Source organism: Falco peregrinus, chromosome W (assembly GCF_023634155.1).
Source record: "Falco peregrinus isolate bFalPer1 chromosome W, bFalPer1.pri, whole genome shotgun sequence".
NCBI lineage: Eukaryota > Metazoa > Chordata > Aves > Falconiformes > Falconidae > Falco > Falco peregrinus.
The window spans coordinates 18,746,914-18,765,117 of record NC_073743.1 but is presented as its reverse complement, the minus strand read 5'-3'; the positions used below and the strand labels follow the sequence as shown (position 1 = coordinate 18,765,117).

General features: G+C 44.1%; 1 protein-coding gene across 1 annotated transcript in view; it reads left to right on the top strand.

The window, feature by feature from the left end:
* The window catches only part of LOXHD1 (lipoxygenase homology PLAT domains 1), a 148,076-nt gene that overhangs the window by 126,308 nt on the left and 3,564 nt on the right, over positions 1-18,204 (top strand). The window contains 4 exon segments of the mRNA XM_055792714.1: positions 1-186; positions 15,075-15,236; positions 16,350-16,485; positions 17,887-18,048. Coding sequence (XP_055648689.1) covers positions 1-186; positions 15,075-15,236; positions 16,350-16,485; positions 17,887-18,048 — 646 coding nt within the window.

Below are 18,204 nucleotides of genomic sequence, written 5' to 3'. Positions count from 1 at the left end.
GAGCAGGCACCGACGCCAACGTGTCCTTGATCCTGTTTGGGGAGAATGGGCACAGCAGGACCCTGGCTCTGAAAGAGTCCAACAAGTCTAACAAGTTAGAGAGGAACCATATGGATGAATTCAGCTTCTCGGACATGCTGAGCCTGGAAGATCTCTGCAAAGTGCAGATCTGGCACAACAACAAAGGTCAGGGCAGTGATTGGGAGGGTGGGAGAGGTTGGGCCAACATTTTCACTCGAGGAAAGGCATCCTGATACATGGACATGGGGCAGGCTGAGGGCACTGTTCCCAGGTCTGCTGCAGCCTGCATCATCTCAAGGGTTTTACCTGGATCCTGTGTCCCAGCTTGCCTGTCTAGACATACCCCCTTCATGCAGGACACCGTTTCCTCTGCAAGCTGGTGTAGCATCTGCTCCAATGTGGCCCCACCTTCAGCCTAAGCTTATAGCCACTGCTGGAGCACAGATGATGATAGCTCCTCCAAAGCACAGCCATCCAGCCAGTTATCCCAACACTCCAACTCCATTAATGTAATAACTTTTTCACAGGCCAGTATGGCACTTTCCTAGCAATTTAATGCTATCAGCCTGACACTGACACATGGGGTAATGCAGGTTGACATAACATAGTGAGCTGTAGAAGACAGGAATAAATATCTGTGTCTGTCTTTATTAAAAGACACTGCACCTCAGCCAGTGAATGTGCAGTGCCCTGTTGAGAGAGATTCTGACATTTCCCTGCTGCCGGACACCCTAAGTGGTTTCACAAACAGCAGAGCAGCACTCGGTACCACTGTCACAGTCATTTGTGTTGTTATTCAGGCACCAAGCAGCATCTTGTAACAAATGTGTCGCTCCCCCTGCTGTGATGACATCTTGTCCTATCCCATCTTCATCTAAAAAAGATGATTTTGCACTGACAATGACTTGCTTGCTAATGGCTGGCCCTTGCTGCAGCCCAAAGGTGAAGCCTGATGGCTCCCGTAGACCCACCTGGATCAGTATTAACAAGGCAGTTTGGGCAGTAGCATTTGTCAAAGTCCTGGGAGGAATGGCAGCAGTACTACCCAACCTTCACGTGGTTTTACTGGGGCTGCTGGTTTACGGCTGGGCTGGGGTTATATGTCATCATGCACACTCATTAATTGATTAACCTCTGTAGTATCATATTATATAGCTGGTGCTGAACACAGTAAGGGAGGTGCTTTTACCTGGTATTAGTTGCCAAAACACTTATTTTTTGAATCTACAGTTCGGATGCAGAAATGGAAAGGGCTATCAGAATACCCAGTAGAGTTTTAGTTAATCTGATAATAGATTATCTGTTAATTAATAGATAATTGATAGTTAATAGATATAATATTATCAAATTGTATATACTATGTATTATATTATATATAGTATATACAGTATACGATATATAATATAACACATAAAATATATTGTATAGCAATATACAAAATAAAATAGTTAATAGATAATAGTTGATCTGATAATAGAGAGTTAATCTGCAGTTGCAAGGGTGGTTCAGATGTCCTGAGAGCAGCAAGGAATCAACATGGACTTGCAGACTCATTTTCAGATATATTACCATCTAAGATGTCTACAAAATGAACATTTTCCTCAAGAGGCATTGTGGCTCCCCAATGGATGGTTGTGCTAACAGAATGAAATACACCCACCAGATGAGAGCTGATCCTTAGGGCTCAGGCACGCGAACAGGCTGGGGTGTAGGAAAATGAGAACTGGATCAGGGTCGGTCAAGCCTGGCAGCTGTTTCCAACAGCAGCAGCACTGGATGCTCGAGGAAGAGGAGGAACTGAGTGAGCGTGTGTAATCTTTCCCCAGTCCTCTGCATCTTACTACACATAGCTCAGGGCATCTCCTGACATGAGTACTATTCTTGTCCATAAGTGAATTTTCTCATTCAAGTGCCTGTCCAGATGCTCCAGGAGACATTTAGCACCCACAGCATTCCATGGAAATGAGTCCCATGGGTCCGCTTTCTGCTGTATGACATGACAAGCAAACCCCCGTTAATCCAGGTGGTTTTGCTGCCTTTTCTTTCTTGCACAAGTGATCACAGTTCACCTTCTCTGTGCCACTGATGATACTGATACAGACTGGGGAGTTACCACCTTGCAGCTGAGTTATGGTAATGGCTATCTACATGCTCTTCGTTAGTGGCAAAGTGACAGAGTTTAGCCTTAGGCTAAGCAGTAAATAGGCTCAATTAGTTTAAATTTGCTGTGGGCTAAAAGCATGTACCCAGATAGCCACCATAGGTCAGCTAAAATAGTAAACCATGTGTCCAGAACCTGAAATATTAATACACATTGCAACCTCATATTCTCATTCCTTATTTCCCTCGTATCACTGGTTTGTGTTTACAAGTAAGAGTTAATACGGCTTTATGAGACCTCGCTGGCTGCAGGGTTAAGCCTTGGACAAACAACATGCTCAGGTTTTGTTCAGCAAAAATGTACTTGGTTTTCCTCCCAGAAAGGACAACTGTAGTTTAAATCATAACATATGCTGCCTTCATTGTTCCTGCATTAGTCATGTGAAAGGCATATCCTATCTAAAACTTCACACAATGCAGCATGACAGTTTGTTGGGTGGGTAGAGTATTTATTACTACTGGGATCCCAAGATATTGCTCTCCTTTGCATATATGCTTGCTCTTTCTATATAATTTATACAAATTGGCTGTGCCACTGGTTAGAAATTCCTGGCTCCATTTTTTTTGGAAAGGAATAGTGGGGTCAGGGGTTGAGGGTCATGTATGGTTTTTGTCAGATGCTTGGGGAACTTTGGGTATTAAGGAAAAATGTGCTTGTATTTACCACTTCAGGCATCAGATGTTGATCATTCTTTCTTTTTTTTTTTTTTCCTTTTTGGACTAAATGGTTCCCTGCCAATGCTCTGCAGAAGACACAGTCTCACACTGGTCTACCCCATTGCTCGTCTTTAAATCACAGATGCTGCATTTGCCTTCTCTGGAAAAGCATGTCAGTTTTATGTTCCCACTTTAATGCTTTTAAATGCCATTTTCCCCACAAAAACTGCTGAGTGGCATCTCTGTAGGAGATATAAAGGAGGAATGAAGCCCCCATTTAATTCCCCTGACTTCAGTAAAATTGATTAGGGAAGAAGTTGGTGCTCATATGAAAACAGGCAGTTTAGAGACTTCACAACTACCATGTCAAGGAACTTATTCCTCAGTTTTTTAGGTGTTTAGACCTCACCAGCGAGAGTCTGGTAACAATTAATTGCTGTGAATGAGATTTAGTTTTAAGTTTTGCTCCATGCCTTTTTATCTTGCCCCTATTTAGTTTGAGATACTGATGTTCGACCCAATATATTTAGACTCTCTGAGAAAATTTAATCATTTCCAGACTCCCCATCTCCTGATCTCAGATAGGCACTATGTAGTTCCTCATATCTCAGTTCATTTCTTCTACATTTATGCAAGATCAGTATCTGTAGGGCTGGAGAAATGCTGGCTTTCTAAATATAGGCCTCAATTTTTTTCTCTGGTTTAAGGGCTAAATCACCATTCTGGAAGAATGGCTTAAAGTTTCTCAGTATCTCAGTAATAGAATTATTTACCCAGAAAAAGCTTTTTTCTTCCCTTTTTTTGTTTGTTTTTGTTGTTGTTGTTGCCTTTTTCTCCTTGCAACAAGGAGATATGTGGAATCTGGATTTAGCTCCTTCATCTGCCCAAGCAGATTTGAACCCCAATGATAAGCAGTCTTTCTGAAGTCATTAATTTCAGAGTCTTGATTATCTCAGTTTCCATCAGCCAAGGGGAGCCAGGAAGAGTCTAATTATGGATAAACCAGACTTCTCTGTGTTATTACAGGAGCAAAGACTGAGGTAAATAACAAGGTTATGCAGCCCAACTTCTTTGCCTCAACAGGGCTCTCCTCTCAATTGCACCAACTGCTATGACATTGTCTAACTGAGTTTTAAGTAGCCTAACTGCCCCGGCGACTCCTTTTGGGTGGCTCTTCCAGTGGAGAAAGTATCTTATTCCCCTTTCTTGATCTGGACCCAAGTCAAAAACATTAACATGCCCTTGTTTTTCCTTTTCTTCTTCTGAAGGAACTACCTTTATAAGGAGCAGTATCTTGGATCAGATTTTAAATTGCCCAGGCCTTAACCTCACAGCACAAGGCTTTTTCAGAGAGATGTTTCTGCAACTCATGGACATGATTCCAAAGCTTTTGGGCACCTGTAGGCCATAAATTATTAGAAGAAACCTAAAGATCTGCCTTTTTAGCCCTTTGTAAGGATGTGCTCAGCTCTCAGACTTGAGAAGGGCTTTTTTAAGCCCTCTTCTCAGCGCTTGACTGCTGCCTCATAAACTCTGTTGATCCATGGGACAGATTTGTTGAATAGTTTCTGCTTTAAATAAAAAGTGAGAGGAAGAGAAATGGATGTGTAGAATTGCCCAAGGAGAGTAGAGTCCATCATCTCCCCCTGTTCTGTTGATGGCTCAGTACAGAGGAAGACAATGACAGCTCCTGCGTCCTTCTGGATGGATTGAAGTCAACACCTTAGACAAGGCACAAATGGGCATGCATGCTGCAGACTGGTGTAACACACCAGCAACCATACTATGGCTGCTTAGTCCTTCAGATTGCCCAAATCTGGCTTCAGCCCCTCAAGAGACCCCAGTACCGACCCCCAGAGCCCTCCTCACATGCCATGCACCTTCCTCTCTCTTCCATGGTGTTTTCCTTACGCTCAACAGTCCTATCACAAAGATGTGCTACAGGCATCACGGCACAAGCAGAAGACACTGCAAAGATCTCACAGTTCAGAGCTGACATAAAGTAGGAAAAAAAATGTAAGCAAATAAAACAGCAAGTTTAGAGAGAAGGCAAAGACTTCAGCGTTGACCTTGCACAGTCATTTATTTCTTCCCAATCTCCTGTAACTGCAGAACCCTTCACCACAGAGTGGAAAGAGCCCAAAAGGCCAGATACAGCTGTAGAATTAGCAATTCTGTAAAAGCTTTTCTACAAGCTTCCTTTGCTCCTCTTGGGAACAAATTATTCTGCATCCTCATTAAATGCTTTCGCATCAAGTATGCCTCAATAAAACACAAAACACGCTTCAATTGCAAGAATATCATCTGAGAAACTGTTATATCTTTGCTCTGAGCTATTAAGTGTAGTAGTTTCTATGTAAGACGTGTGGGGTTTTTTTGTCTGAGAGTAATTTATGGGTGGTTTTGACCCGAGTCAAATCCTGGACTGAACAAGTTGCATGGACAACAGGGTGCGAGGGGCAGGGGACCTATTTTCTAAAACTGTCCCAAGTGTTAAGCTTTTACTTTGTCAAATGTTGTGAGAGGTTTTGCATTGCTTGTCTGTTCTGATGAGAAATGTTGTGGTGTGAACTAACATGATCCTAAAGGAGAGATATACAAAATGGATCTATTTTTATTCTGCCACTGGTTTGCTGAATGACCTTGCGTAAATCACATCCCTGTACCTCATTTTCAATTATGTAAATTAGGGATAAAAATTATTCACCTCCTTAAAGTGTTTTGTGATGCCAAGATAGGTGTTACAATTTTAACACCTCACAATTAATGCTCCGTTTCTAGCAATCTGATGCTGCTATCAAAACTCCCACCCCTTCCTGGGTGATGTCTCATGTGGTGAGGTTTAGGGATGAGTGGTCATCTAACCAGGCAGGGGATAAAAAACATCAAGGGACACAAGGCTGGTGAACTGTCTTTGCAATGGTCATTGCTTTACATTTCAGAAAATGTGACAATTTAAAAAAAAAAAAAAATGTAATTAGGGGGGCGAGCCGTGCTGCTTGATGGTTGTGAATGGCTGGGCAGCAGCAATTCTTCACTGGCCCCTGAGCAGTCAGTGTCCCAAGCAGGATTTTTCTTTTACTCCTATGGGAACATAAGCACCAGTAATGACAACTATTATCCTTGATCAGCCAAAGCATATCTGCTACAGATAGACAAGAAGTAGAAAGTCACTAAATAAGGGTACAAAGAGTGGAGGCAGTTTAACTTCCATGGACATGTGTGTATCCAAGCTTGGATGTGGTTCTGGCAGCACAGGATTGATCCCAACAGCTCTTCAATCTGCAAGGAATAGTCAGTATTCACTAAAGCAAGGTCAGGGACCAGGTGCCTGGTAAGTGGTGAATCCACCAGACCCAGTTCATCCTCACTCTTTTTCTCCCATCTTCCCATGTTTCTGCATGTGTCAGAATAGCTTAAAATTTTAGGGGTGAATATTCAGGCTGGGGCAAGTGGTGCCTGTTCCCAAGAGGGGCAAAGGAAAATTCTGGTGCTGCAAGTTGGGATTTTATTTAAATGAAGTGTTAATGTCATTATCTGTGTTATATCTACTACTTCTAAAGTAGACTCGATTGCATTAATCACTGCAGATGTGCATGACAAGGAATTTACAATCCAACCTGTCTGTCCAACATCAGGAAAGCACAGACTGTGAGCATCACCTGGGAAAAAGACAGGATGGTCCTGTGAAGGCTTTGCAGACATACACAGAGGGTCCTGGCCCAGCATCACCCAGTTGTCAGCTTGGGCCCTTTTGGAAAGAAAGATAAATGGGACAAATAACTGCTCTTTTGGCTAAGGGTACTTGGGGAAAAGAATACATTTCCCTGCATGACACTATATTATACAGAGTCAAGCAAGCAAAGTGATTCTGTTTTCCCCAAAGCTCTTTTCCTCCTCTAATTACATTTGAAATGTTTTGCATGCTATTGAAAATGCCACTTCCAGCTGCGGACCATTAAGGAGCCTACATGGCATAACCACGGGTTTTATTAGGGCAGGTTGGCTGCTGGGGGTTTCAGTGGCAGCAAAACAGGCCTGGAGCAAGGTACCTTTTGTTACAAACATTGAACACTTGTTATGGTGATAGGGGATCTTCACAAGGGCACAGTGGTGGCCAGGCTATTTTAAAGCCAGAGACCTGCATAATCAAGCAGGAACTGCTCAGCCATGTAATTGCTTCCCTTCTGCCCCAAAGCAGTAATGGAGACAAATGTAGCGGTCCTGGTTTGCACTGGGGTCACTGCAGCAAAGCCCACACAGTGCTCTCTAGGGCATTTGTGTAGTTGATTGGTTTATGAGCCCTTGCTCTCCTAGTACTGTTGGTCAGGGTGTCAAGGGGATAAAAACAGATCTGCTCTGGCTCTTCTGCAAGCACCAAAAGTTGAGTGGTAGAGCAGCTGTGGCTTTCACAGTGGATCAGGATCCACCACCCAACAGTATTCAGGGAAAATGCTGATGAGCCATCACTGCAGAGATCCTCCCATTTCTCCTGCGTGCCCAGGCTGTGAGAGCTGTGGACAGGACCTAGGAAAGTCCTTCTACACTGCTACATCCACACCACTTTTCTGGCTCTTCTTCCTCACTCCTTCACCAATGCCTGCTCTGTAAACCAGCTCATGCTGAGGATTTAATGCCTCTGGGGTTATGTCCATATGGGAAGTAGTTTCCTTTCCTGTTGTTCCTTAGGTGCTGCGATGTCTCTGAGCCCACTGCTCTGCAAGTGTCACACAGGAATGGAAGGTGTAAGCAGGGTAATATCCTGAAACCAGGATTTCCTGACCTGAGAAGTAGTTTTGCAAACACAGTTTCTTCTCCTTCCACTGATGTGCTCCCCAACACACAGAGCTAGCTCAGCAGAGGGGAAATCTCATGTTAATACTCCATCTATTACTAGACTTCACTTTTTTCCCCCAGTTCAATGCAAAAAGAAATTAAATGTATCTTTTCCCAGTCTGGAGGAGGAAAAAAAAAAAAAACCAAACCAAAAAAAAAGAAGAGAAAAACAATACCTTGCCTGGTAAAGCAGAATAATTTAGTCAGCCCATATCAGCTTTTAAATGCTGTGGTGGTTAAACCCTTGATGTGACACCACTCCTGGCACCAAAGGACACTGATTAATAATTTCTCTTGAGAAATTAAAAGTAATATAGGATACTTCTACAGCTTCCAGGTCTCCTAATCTAATTTATGTTGCTAACCATCAGGAAGGAAAACAGGAAAAAGGAAAGATGAATTCTAATGAGATTGAAGAGAAAATCTTTTTCTTTAAAGCAGGCAGGAAGATGCTTTGGGGCAGTAACACCATTTTTCTAAGAGTCACCAGGCAGCTCCTTGATTTGAGGTACCCTTGTGCTGCAAGGGACACCCTGTTGGCATTTGCTTTTCAGTGTCATTCTCTTGACAGAGCCCAGGGCTTGCTCTTTAAATAGTGTGGATAACTGGCTAGCTGAAAAAGTTCACATAGACATAGTCCAGCTGGCTGGACAAAAATGCACATCGCTCTCAGCTTATCTGAAATAAAGCAAAAATATAACAGGAAGATTGTGGTGGGAAAAGAATGTTGCAGGTGTGAATAGATAACTACAGAAGAGAAACTAGGGGCGGGCTTGGTATTTAGGCAACTAACCAATAATGAGCTTAACTTTTGTAATATGTACGAGCTAATTATAACAAGGCATAAAAGGTGACTGTAAGGTACAATAAACGAAGTCTGCTGATCACTCATATTGAGTGACTGTGTCTTCCCTCCGTCATGACAAAATAGTCCAGAGATGATAAATACATTTTTTTGCAGGGAATGCCAGGAAAAGCTGCACTTTGTACTTGCTTTGCCCTCAACTCTAACATGTGCTGGAAAGGCAGCTCTGGCCCATCTATCCCCGTGATGAAAGATCAGGTTTTTGTTGCAGCTCTCCCACTGAGCAGCTGCTGGGACAGCTGGGGAAGAGGGAGGAGGGTATGTGCATCTCATTCAGTCTCTTCTCTGATACTGCTGCTTAGCACTGATCCTGTCCCAGTCATGCTGTTCACTGCTGGCAACGGGACTCAGATCACCAATTTATTCTATCACAGCCTGCAATCATTGACCTCTCTTGCTGGAGCAAGATGGGATGCTTGCTTGCTTTCATCCTGTACTGTTTTAAAGTTTTGATGTAACCGGAGCAGCCTTCCAAACATCCTGCAGAGATGTTCATTGAACTTCAATGGAAATAAGCTTGCCAAAAATATTAACAGCTGACACTGACAACATATTTAGAATAAATTTCCAAAGAGCCCCAAGAGCAAGTTACTCCAGTTAGAGCATGGTGGAAACCCTGGGGAACTTAAGATATGCCCAAGAGGCAGTAAACTGGTGAGGACCTTTGAGGGTACTGCATGCCATCAGACCCCAAACCCCTGCTTAGTACCTTTGTCCTGATGCTGGAGCTTGGAGGAGGTCTTGCATGTTTGGGTGGTGCGTCCAACTCCCCTGCCTGTGTGCTGCACCTGCAGTATTGCACAGGTCTTGTTATTGGCACATGGTGCTGTCCTCCCAGTTCAAGAGGGACAAGGATGTACTGGAGAGCCCAGTGAAGGGCTACAAAGGTGATTAAGGAATTGGAGCATCTTTTATATGATAAGAAGCTGAGACAGCTGGGATTGTTCCAACTTGAAGACAACAAGGCTCAGGGGGATTTTGTCATAGAATCACAGAATGGTTTGGGTCAGAAGGGGCCTTCAAAGGCCATCTAGTCCAACCCCCTGCCATGAGCAGGGACATCTTCAACTGGATCAGGTTGCTCAGAGCCCCGTCCAACCTGGCCTTGGATGTTACCAGGGATGGTGCATCAGGCACCCCTTGGGCCACCTGTACCAGTGTCTCACCATCCTCATAAAAAAATATTTCTTCCTTCTATCTAGCCCAGATCTCCCCTCTTTCAGTTTAAAACCATTCCCCCTTGTCCTATTGCTACAGGGCCTGCTAAAAACTGTCCCCATCTTTCTTTTAAGCCCCCTTTAAGTGTTGAAAGGCTGCTGTAAGCTCTCCCTGGAGCCTTCTCTTCTCCAGGCTGAACAACCCCAGCTCTCTCAGCCTCTCACAGCAGAGGTGCTCCAGCCTCTCATCATATTTGTGGCCTCCTCTGGACTCACTTCAGCAGGTCCTAGTCCTTCTTTTGTTGGGGGTCCCAGAGTTGGATGCAGCACTGCAGGTGTGTGTGTGTGTGTGTGTGTGTCTCCTCACCAGAGCAGATCAAGAGAATCCCTTCCCTCCCTGCTGGCAACACAGCCCAGGATACCCAGTTGGCTTTCTGGGCTGTGAGCACACACTGCTGGGTCATGTTGAGCTTCCCATCCACCAACACCCCCAAGTCCATCTCCTCGAGGCCGCTCTCAATCCATTCTCCAGCCAGCTATTTGTGCTTGGGGTTGCCCCATAATGTGTTCAAGTATCTGATGGGAGAAAGTAAATAAGATTGAGACAGACTGTCCTCACCAGTGCCCAGTGACAGGACAAGAGGCAATGGGCACAAACTAAAGTAGAGGAAATCCCATTTAAACATAAGAAAAAAGCTTTTTTCTCTGCATGGGTAATCAAACACTGGCACAGGTTGCCCAGAGAGGTTGTAGAATCTTCATCCTTGGAAATGCTCAAACCCTGACCAGACAGAGCCCTAAGCGACTTGCTCTAGGTGAGCTTGCTCTAAGCAGGGAGTTGAACTAGATGTTCTCCAGAGGTCCCTTCCAGCCACAATGATTTTGCAGTTCTGTGCCCCTGAAATATAAGGGGCAAGCTGTGTCTTTGGTTGAGATCTGTGCTTTGTAGGGGATATTTCCCTAGCTTGATGAAGGTTCAGGAAGCCAAAGTACAAGACAGAAATGGCTGTGAGGCTGGTAGAGAACTGCTAAACGCATGGTGTGGAGGGATCACAGTCCACAGGAGCAGGGTGACTTGCTGACATAACTCAAAAAGGTGCCATAATTTTCTTTTCAGGGCTAAAGAAGGTTAATATTTGCAGACTAATAACATAAGCACATTGTAGTGAGCTCCTGGAAGAGCAAGAGTTGTTTAATGTCTCTGGGATGTAACTAATACGTCAGCAGAGATCTCTTATCATGAATATAACCTTTCTTTGTCTGACTAATAACAGGACTTTTAAGTAGAACTATCAGAACCTCCTGTATTCCAAGCTCAACAAGGGCTTTTTCTATTTCAACAACAACAAAAAAAAGAAAATCAGGAAAATGTTCCCAAACACCCTTTTCTTCATTTTCAAGTTGCTTTTCCATTTAAAAAAAAAGTAGAAAAATAAAAGGGAGCTATGACTCCTCAGAAGGCCCCAAGGCAAAAGTTAGGAGATTTGGTGGTCCCAGCTGGAGCATCCATCACTTCAGTCTGTCCTGTGTTCATGTCCAGCCACAGCACTAGTGAATTCGCCCTGGTTGCTTGGCAAAATCAGGATAGCATGGATAATTCCTTTGCATGTGCTAGCTGGCAGGGTCAAAGGAGCAAACTGTAATTTACTTTCTGACCTTCAAATCCAGATGTGAAGGGGTGTCGCAGCACTCTCTAAACTAGCCAGCTGCAACAAGGTCTTTTACCAGCTCATACCAGCATACTCTTCATACAGTCCTGCTGCTGCCTTCTCCTCACCTCATCCAGGGCATGTGTTCTCTCTCTTCTCTCTGCTTCTTCCTCCTCGGCTGCTGTGGTAACATCCAATCCAGCGCTGCCTGAAGTTGAGGCCGCAAGTTGGCTGCATAAGCCTGGAATTGTTGTGGAGGATTCATTTGTATCATCACGCGGTTCCCCCCCACGTTCCTCCCCATTTCCCTGCTTTCTATTGCCACCCACAAGTAACTGTCCTTGAGTGTTACATTTAGATCTACAGTATTTTGCAAAATGCCCTGGTTTGTTACATTGACAGCATACCAAACCAGAGCCATCAGCCCTTCCCGGCCTCGATCTCTTTGGACAGTCCTTCTTTAGGTGACCTTCTTGCCCACACATGTAACAACAGCAGATGACCCTGACTGCATCAGCAAAGGTCTTTGCCAGACACTCCATTTGGAAGGCAGTGGTTCCTACCTTCCCACATACATCCGTTAATTTATTAAAGTGGAATTACAATTTGCCATGCCTGCAATCACCTTCCTACAATCCTCATTCACATTGTCCTTCGCTAATTGAAGTAACAATGCTTCCTTAGCTGCCCCATTCTGTATTTGCTTATCCAAGGCGTCTCTCAACCTATTCAGGAATGACACATACCCCTCATTTGTACCTTGTTTTATTGTGGTCCATGACTGTTGTGGAGTGCCATGATCTGGGACTTGCAATAAAGCTTAGAGAGCTAACTCTTTTCCCTGCTGCAGGACTAAAGGATGTAAGCGAGCTTGTAACTGAGGAGAGTTAACTGGAGCCTCCCCCATCAATTGTGGAATCCCTGCCCCAAAACGTGGGTCATCCTGGGGGTATTCTAAATTCATCAGTGATTGCTCATTTTCTAAGTGCCTCCAATTTGACTCAAACATTAAGATTTGCATAGGGCTCAATATAATTTGCACAATTGAACAGCAGTCATGAGCAGTAAGCTCTGCTGTGAAAATACTATGTAACAATGATTGAACATAGGGTGAGCCTATTCCATACTGTATACAGGTTGATCTTAACTTTTATTACTCCCCAGTTGAAAGGTTCCCACTGAGGGAGAGCATTATCGTCCTTTTGAAGCACTGGGCAGGCTAACACCTTGCCTCCCATGGCGGTTGTAGCATCGATATTCCCCTCCGTGAGTGCTTGCTCCCACATCTTTTTCCAGAATTTGGCAGGATCTGGTCCTGACTCTGTAATTTGGACTGGTATTTGAACATGACCCAAGGTCTCCTCCAATAAACCTATCACAAATGGCTCAGGATCACAGACAGGCAACGGGACAATGACCAGATCTCCCTGCCGTCCCAGAAGGGACCAACTCTGTCCACTTGACCCAGCGCCGCTCTGCTCCTCCTGCCAGCCTTGACTGCGTGAATCAGGTGATGGCAGAGAATCCGATGGCACCAAAGGTACCTCATCGGGCATCATCTCTGCAACCAGGAATGTGTCTATTTCAACTGCAGCCTTTGTCTCCCTGTCTGCTTCCAATTGTTCTAGTAATTCTAAGACTAACCACCATGTTGTCAATGATGCTGTAGCAATTTTGTCCCCTCTCGTGGCAGCCCCCAAAAGTAACAATCCAGCACTTTGCCATATCTGAATGCTGGAGACATTTTTTACCCTAACGGGCAAATTATTCCTTTTACACCACCCTAGCAGAGTTCTTATTGCCGTCTCATCATACTTTATGCCTCTATTGTCAAGTATTTCTATTACCATTATTAATATAGGGTTTGTTTCTCTGTCCACATCTGATTGTTCTAGCAAATCTATGATCAATCTCCATGCTGTTAACAAAGCTGTGGCAATTTTGTCTCCCCTTGAGGCAGCCTCAAAAAATACCTTTCCAACACTTTGCCATGTCTGAATGTTGAAAACCTTTTTCACTGTAACTGGCAAATCATACTTTTTACACTACACTAGCAGAATTCTTATTGCTGTTTTATCATATTTTACACCTCTTTTTTCAAATATATCCATAAGCATTGCAAATACAGAATTTGTCTCACTGTCCACATTTAATTGTTCTAGTAGGTCTAAGACTAATCTCCACGTTGCTAGCAATGCTGTTGCAGTTTTATCACCCCTCGAGGCAGCCTCAAGAAGAAATTTTCCCACGTTTTGCCATGTCTGAACACTGGAGACATTTTTCAGTATAACTAGTACATCATTTACTTTGCACCATCCTGGCAAAGTTCTTATTGCCTTCTTGTTATACTTACACTTCTGTTTTCAAATATATCTATAAGCATTGTTAAAGTGGATTTTTCTTCTTCTGTACCCATATCAATTAGTCCCCATCTACATTGGGTACCAAAAGTTGCAATTTGAGTTAAGATGGACAACAAGTATTGCAATACACCCACATCAATTAGTTGCAACTGCTCACCTCTCACAGTGTCTGTTATGGGTCACATGCTCTCCCACTTGTCTCAGCTACATTAGGCACCAGTTGTTGTAGTCTGAGTCCAACTCAGCCAGCCTCACATAGGGCACTAACTGTTGCAGCACAAACAAACTAGTAGGCTGCAACAAGGCTTTACCATTGATCAGACTCTACAGCCTGTACTGTACCGCCTTCTTCTAGAGGCCAGGCCACACCACCCCCAACCCAACATTTCCCCCTCCTCCCCCCTCAGGGCTATTTAACCACTTAGCAGGAACAAGCTACACCTGCATATCATCCATGTCAATCAACCCACTGCCTCTGAGGCAAGGCCACAGCTGCATGTTATCAATCCTAATCAACCCACTGCCTTCATTCCTCTACAAAGGGGTTTGGGGTAAAACAGACCATAGAGAAAGACATTAAACCCTACAGTTTGTGGCTAGCTAGCAGCCCCAAAATGTGAAGGGACCGCCATGACCCATACATACGCTACTATGTGTTTTTTAATAGCTACAGATGTATGTAGGGGAGGGGTGGGGTTTAGGTGCGACATGAACTCATAGCTTTCTTTTGGCTTTAAGGCTTCGTGTTTCCTTTAAAATGGAAGGAAGAATCAGCAGCAGCTTCTGTGACAGAAGCTGCTCCATTAACTTTTGCCCCCAAACACTCTGATTCCCAGGAGATTTCATGCTTCTGGTTCTGGCAAACTGTTCTGCAGGGCCCTGATTTCCCTGGGGCTTTGTAAGGGTTTGTTGTCCTCAAGCCACAGCAGTGCTTCTTCCTGGGATGGTTCCTGTGTGGTATGTTGGCAGGGGACATCCAGCTGTCCCTGCTCGCTGCTGCTGCTACTTGTAATGCAGAAGCCCCATCTTGTGCAAAGTGCTGGGCAAGGACAAGCAATAGTGCCTTGCCCAGAGAGCTTGAAATCTAGCTTTTTCAGGACTATGCTCCAACACCCTTCTATATGATCAAAAGCCAGCGATTCCATCAAAAGCATGGCCTGACTCTAGAAGGGGGATCAGATTATGGTCTGAGCAAGTCAACATTGCTTTTGGTATCAGAACAACATCATGTTCACTGGTGACATTATCTGAAGCAAATACCAATCATTTCTAGCACCAGCAGGGTGCTACCAAGGTGAGGTAACTCGCCTCCTTACCCAAGCTCTATGAAAATAGCCACATTTTTTTTATTTTGTTGTTTTACTAGGAATTGCACCAGATTGGCACTTGGAATATATTGAAGTGACGGACTCTGCCATGGACAAGACATTTCGCTTCCAGTGTGATCGCTGGCTAGCTAAAGATGACGACAATGGGCAGCTCATAAGGGAACTGGCTTGTGACATCCTGGAACTGAAGGAACAGACCAGTAAGTTTAGATTTACTTAGAGCTACTTGTGGCATTTGCTGAGGGACCTCAGAGGACCACATCTCCTGCAAGCTGCTCCACTAAGGGTTCCCATGCAATAGGCATTTGTATTTGCAGCCTGTAAGGGTTGGATGATTTAAAGGTACTCTTTAGTTCAAAAGTGCAATGTTGTGATAAGAACAAAGCAAATCAGGATTTATGAGGAAGAAAAAGGTCCCATTCTGGGTTGAAACCTAAGAGGGGTTCATCTGCAGCGGTTCAATTCAGCAGTAAGCCATAAGGACACATGGTTATAGGCCCATTAGAAATAATGGGCTTGAGTCTTTGAGGTGGAAAATAAGTTCAATCCTTAAAGCTTTGTAAGTAACATTGCTCCAGCTTCCTCCTCAACATGTTCTGGGCGACTAGCTCAAGTATCCCAGATGAACATGATGGCTGAGCTTAACACCCCATAGCCCTGGGTCTGCTCTGGGTAATTCCACTGCGTCCAAGGTAATTACACTGGTGTCTAACATGGTGAGTGAGCAAAAGTTATTTAACCACACTGATGATATGCAAAGCGCATCTCAAGAACTCCTGCACTGCAGTGCTCTTCTGCAGGAGACTCCTGGAGAGTTGATAATCACATCACTTCAGTGTGATTTCACTCTGCCGCTGCAAAACATCAGCCTTGTGGTTGCCATTTTGGGTACTCACATGACACCACAGCACCTGAAGATGTCCTCTTGGGTACGTGGATACCCTCACTGTCCCTGTTAGGAACGGTGGCACAAAAACTGTAGGATTTGGGCTGTGTTAAAAAGGGAGTGCTTAGCACAGCAGGGAGCTGGGCACAGCTTGTTCAAGAGCAGCTCCATCTACTCTTGCTAGCTGATTGAGCAGTACTCATATTTTTTGTGTACTCTACCCATGCATGACATCCAAAGCACGTAGAAGTCAAAAGTCCCACAGATTTTGATGTGGATCCATCCGTATTTTGCAAATGCTTTCTCGTGTGCTGTGATATATATTAGGAAGAGAGTTTTCAAGCAAAGTGACAGTCAAATGAAGAGATCTTTCTGGCCATCTGCTCTTCCTTTTCTGTTTAACGTGTGTGTTAATCATGCTTTAAAGTCTATGAGATTGTCACAGTAACAAGTGACAGAGAGGATGCAGAAACAAAAGAAAACATCTGAATCATCTTAGAAGGAAAGCTGGGCCACTCAAAAGAATTCCTGATGGAAAACTCCACCAAGAAAAGATTTGAAAAGTAGTGGGACAGGTTGGTGGGCCAGAGGAACTCCCCACCAGCTGTGTGTCTTCCACCTCTTCTCCAGGGTGGTTTACAGAGCTGTGTTTGCACCATGCTGTTTCCATCCCTCTTCCAGAAAGCCTAACGGTTTCCCACTTGGGGTCAAAGGAAGATGTAAAATTAGGTTCTGATGGGCAGACACAGAGCAGGTTTAAAAATTATGAGAAAAAGGCATTTGGTGAAAGGAAATGTAGATGATATGTGTGTATGTCCTTTTGTATTAATACATACAAATGAGCTTCTGGTGAGCCTCCGGGGGGGCTGTGTATTTTTGAGCTAGGAGGAGCGGAAGGAAGCTGGAGGTGGTTTTAGTTCCCTTTACAGCATCTCACTGGCAGTGGGAATCAGAGAGAAAGTAAAAATAGTTGGAGGCTAAATGTTGTCAGAGCTGCTCAGATTTGACTTTTCAGATGAATCTGGGGGGGGGGGAAGGCTGAAAGATCACTGTTGCATGAGGAAATCCGACGATTAGCCTCATGTACAGACAAGCTGGAGGCGCATCTATGTAATGTGGTGCAGATTCCTTCTCCCATGTGGGACCAAAGTGCTCCAGGTGTGGGATGGGTTTTCTACTTTGTTTAAGGACACAGCATGCCCTTAGGAGATGGGAACCTTTTCAAAGTCACGGACACTGCTGATGTTCTGTTGTTCTGCAGGGAGGAAAGGTTTTTCTTGCAGCTCTGTAAAGGAAGGTGAAATTACAGCTGTGGACTCTAGTCTGAATGGCTGAGGTTTCACGTGAAACATGGGAGATCAGGAGGAGCTTCCTCATGACCTTAAGTTGCTGGTTGGAGTTAAAGCCACTACTGTCCAAAGCATTAGTCACAGTCCATCCTTGTAGGCAGATGGGAATAAGGATCAGTTGGAGGAGATAACAGATATGCAGGAGACATGACAGGGAGCCAGCCAAGGGTTTGACCTATTGTTTCTTTAAACTTTTTTTCAAGATGAGCTTCAGGAAGGGTGGCTGAACTAGCAAATTTAAAAGAGCTATGGTGGGTAGATGTGTAACAGATACAGTATCTGTAAAAAATGAATTAATAAGTGCCAGAGGGGGAATTAGTCATTCTTTAGCTTTATCCATAATGAGGCAAATTGATTTTGTATGTGGAATGGCTCAAGTCTATCCTGGAAAACCCTAGTGGCAACAATTTAAAGTGTCGACCCAAATCAGAGAAAATACAACATTTAAATATGGAAATTATACTTTGTGTTGAATGATTGTAGGTCAAATAAAATTACTTTAAATGAAGGATTATCTTCTGTCTTCCATAGCTGTGTGCAAATTACTTAATGTCCATAAGAACAAGTCACTGCCAGCCATCAAGATACTAACTGAAGCTGCTCCGTTTCCTCTAGGGGAGCAACAGACACATTTCAGTTTTCTTCAAAGAATGTCAGTGCTATCGCAGCCATCTGCATTGGACACTGCCCAAAAGATGAGAAGAAGTCATCTGCAAAAGCTGATGTCTTCTGGCACATCCAAGAGATTGTCATAATTGAGATGGAGCTTTGTAACAAGTAAGTGCCTTCTGATCTGCAAGGAGCTGCTCCAGGAGGGCACAGGGAAGCTGAGCAGCTCTGCCTGCATCCTCCTGAAGCATTTCAGACTTAAGCAATAGGGGAAAGTCTTACCAAATCTTAATCACTTTCTGAAAGCTAAGAACAAGTTCTTTG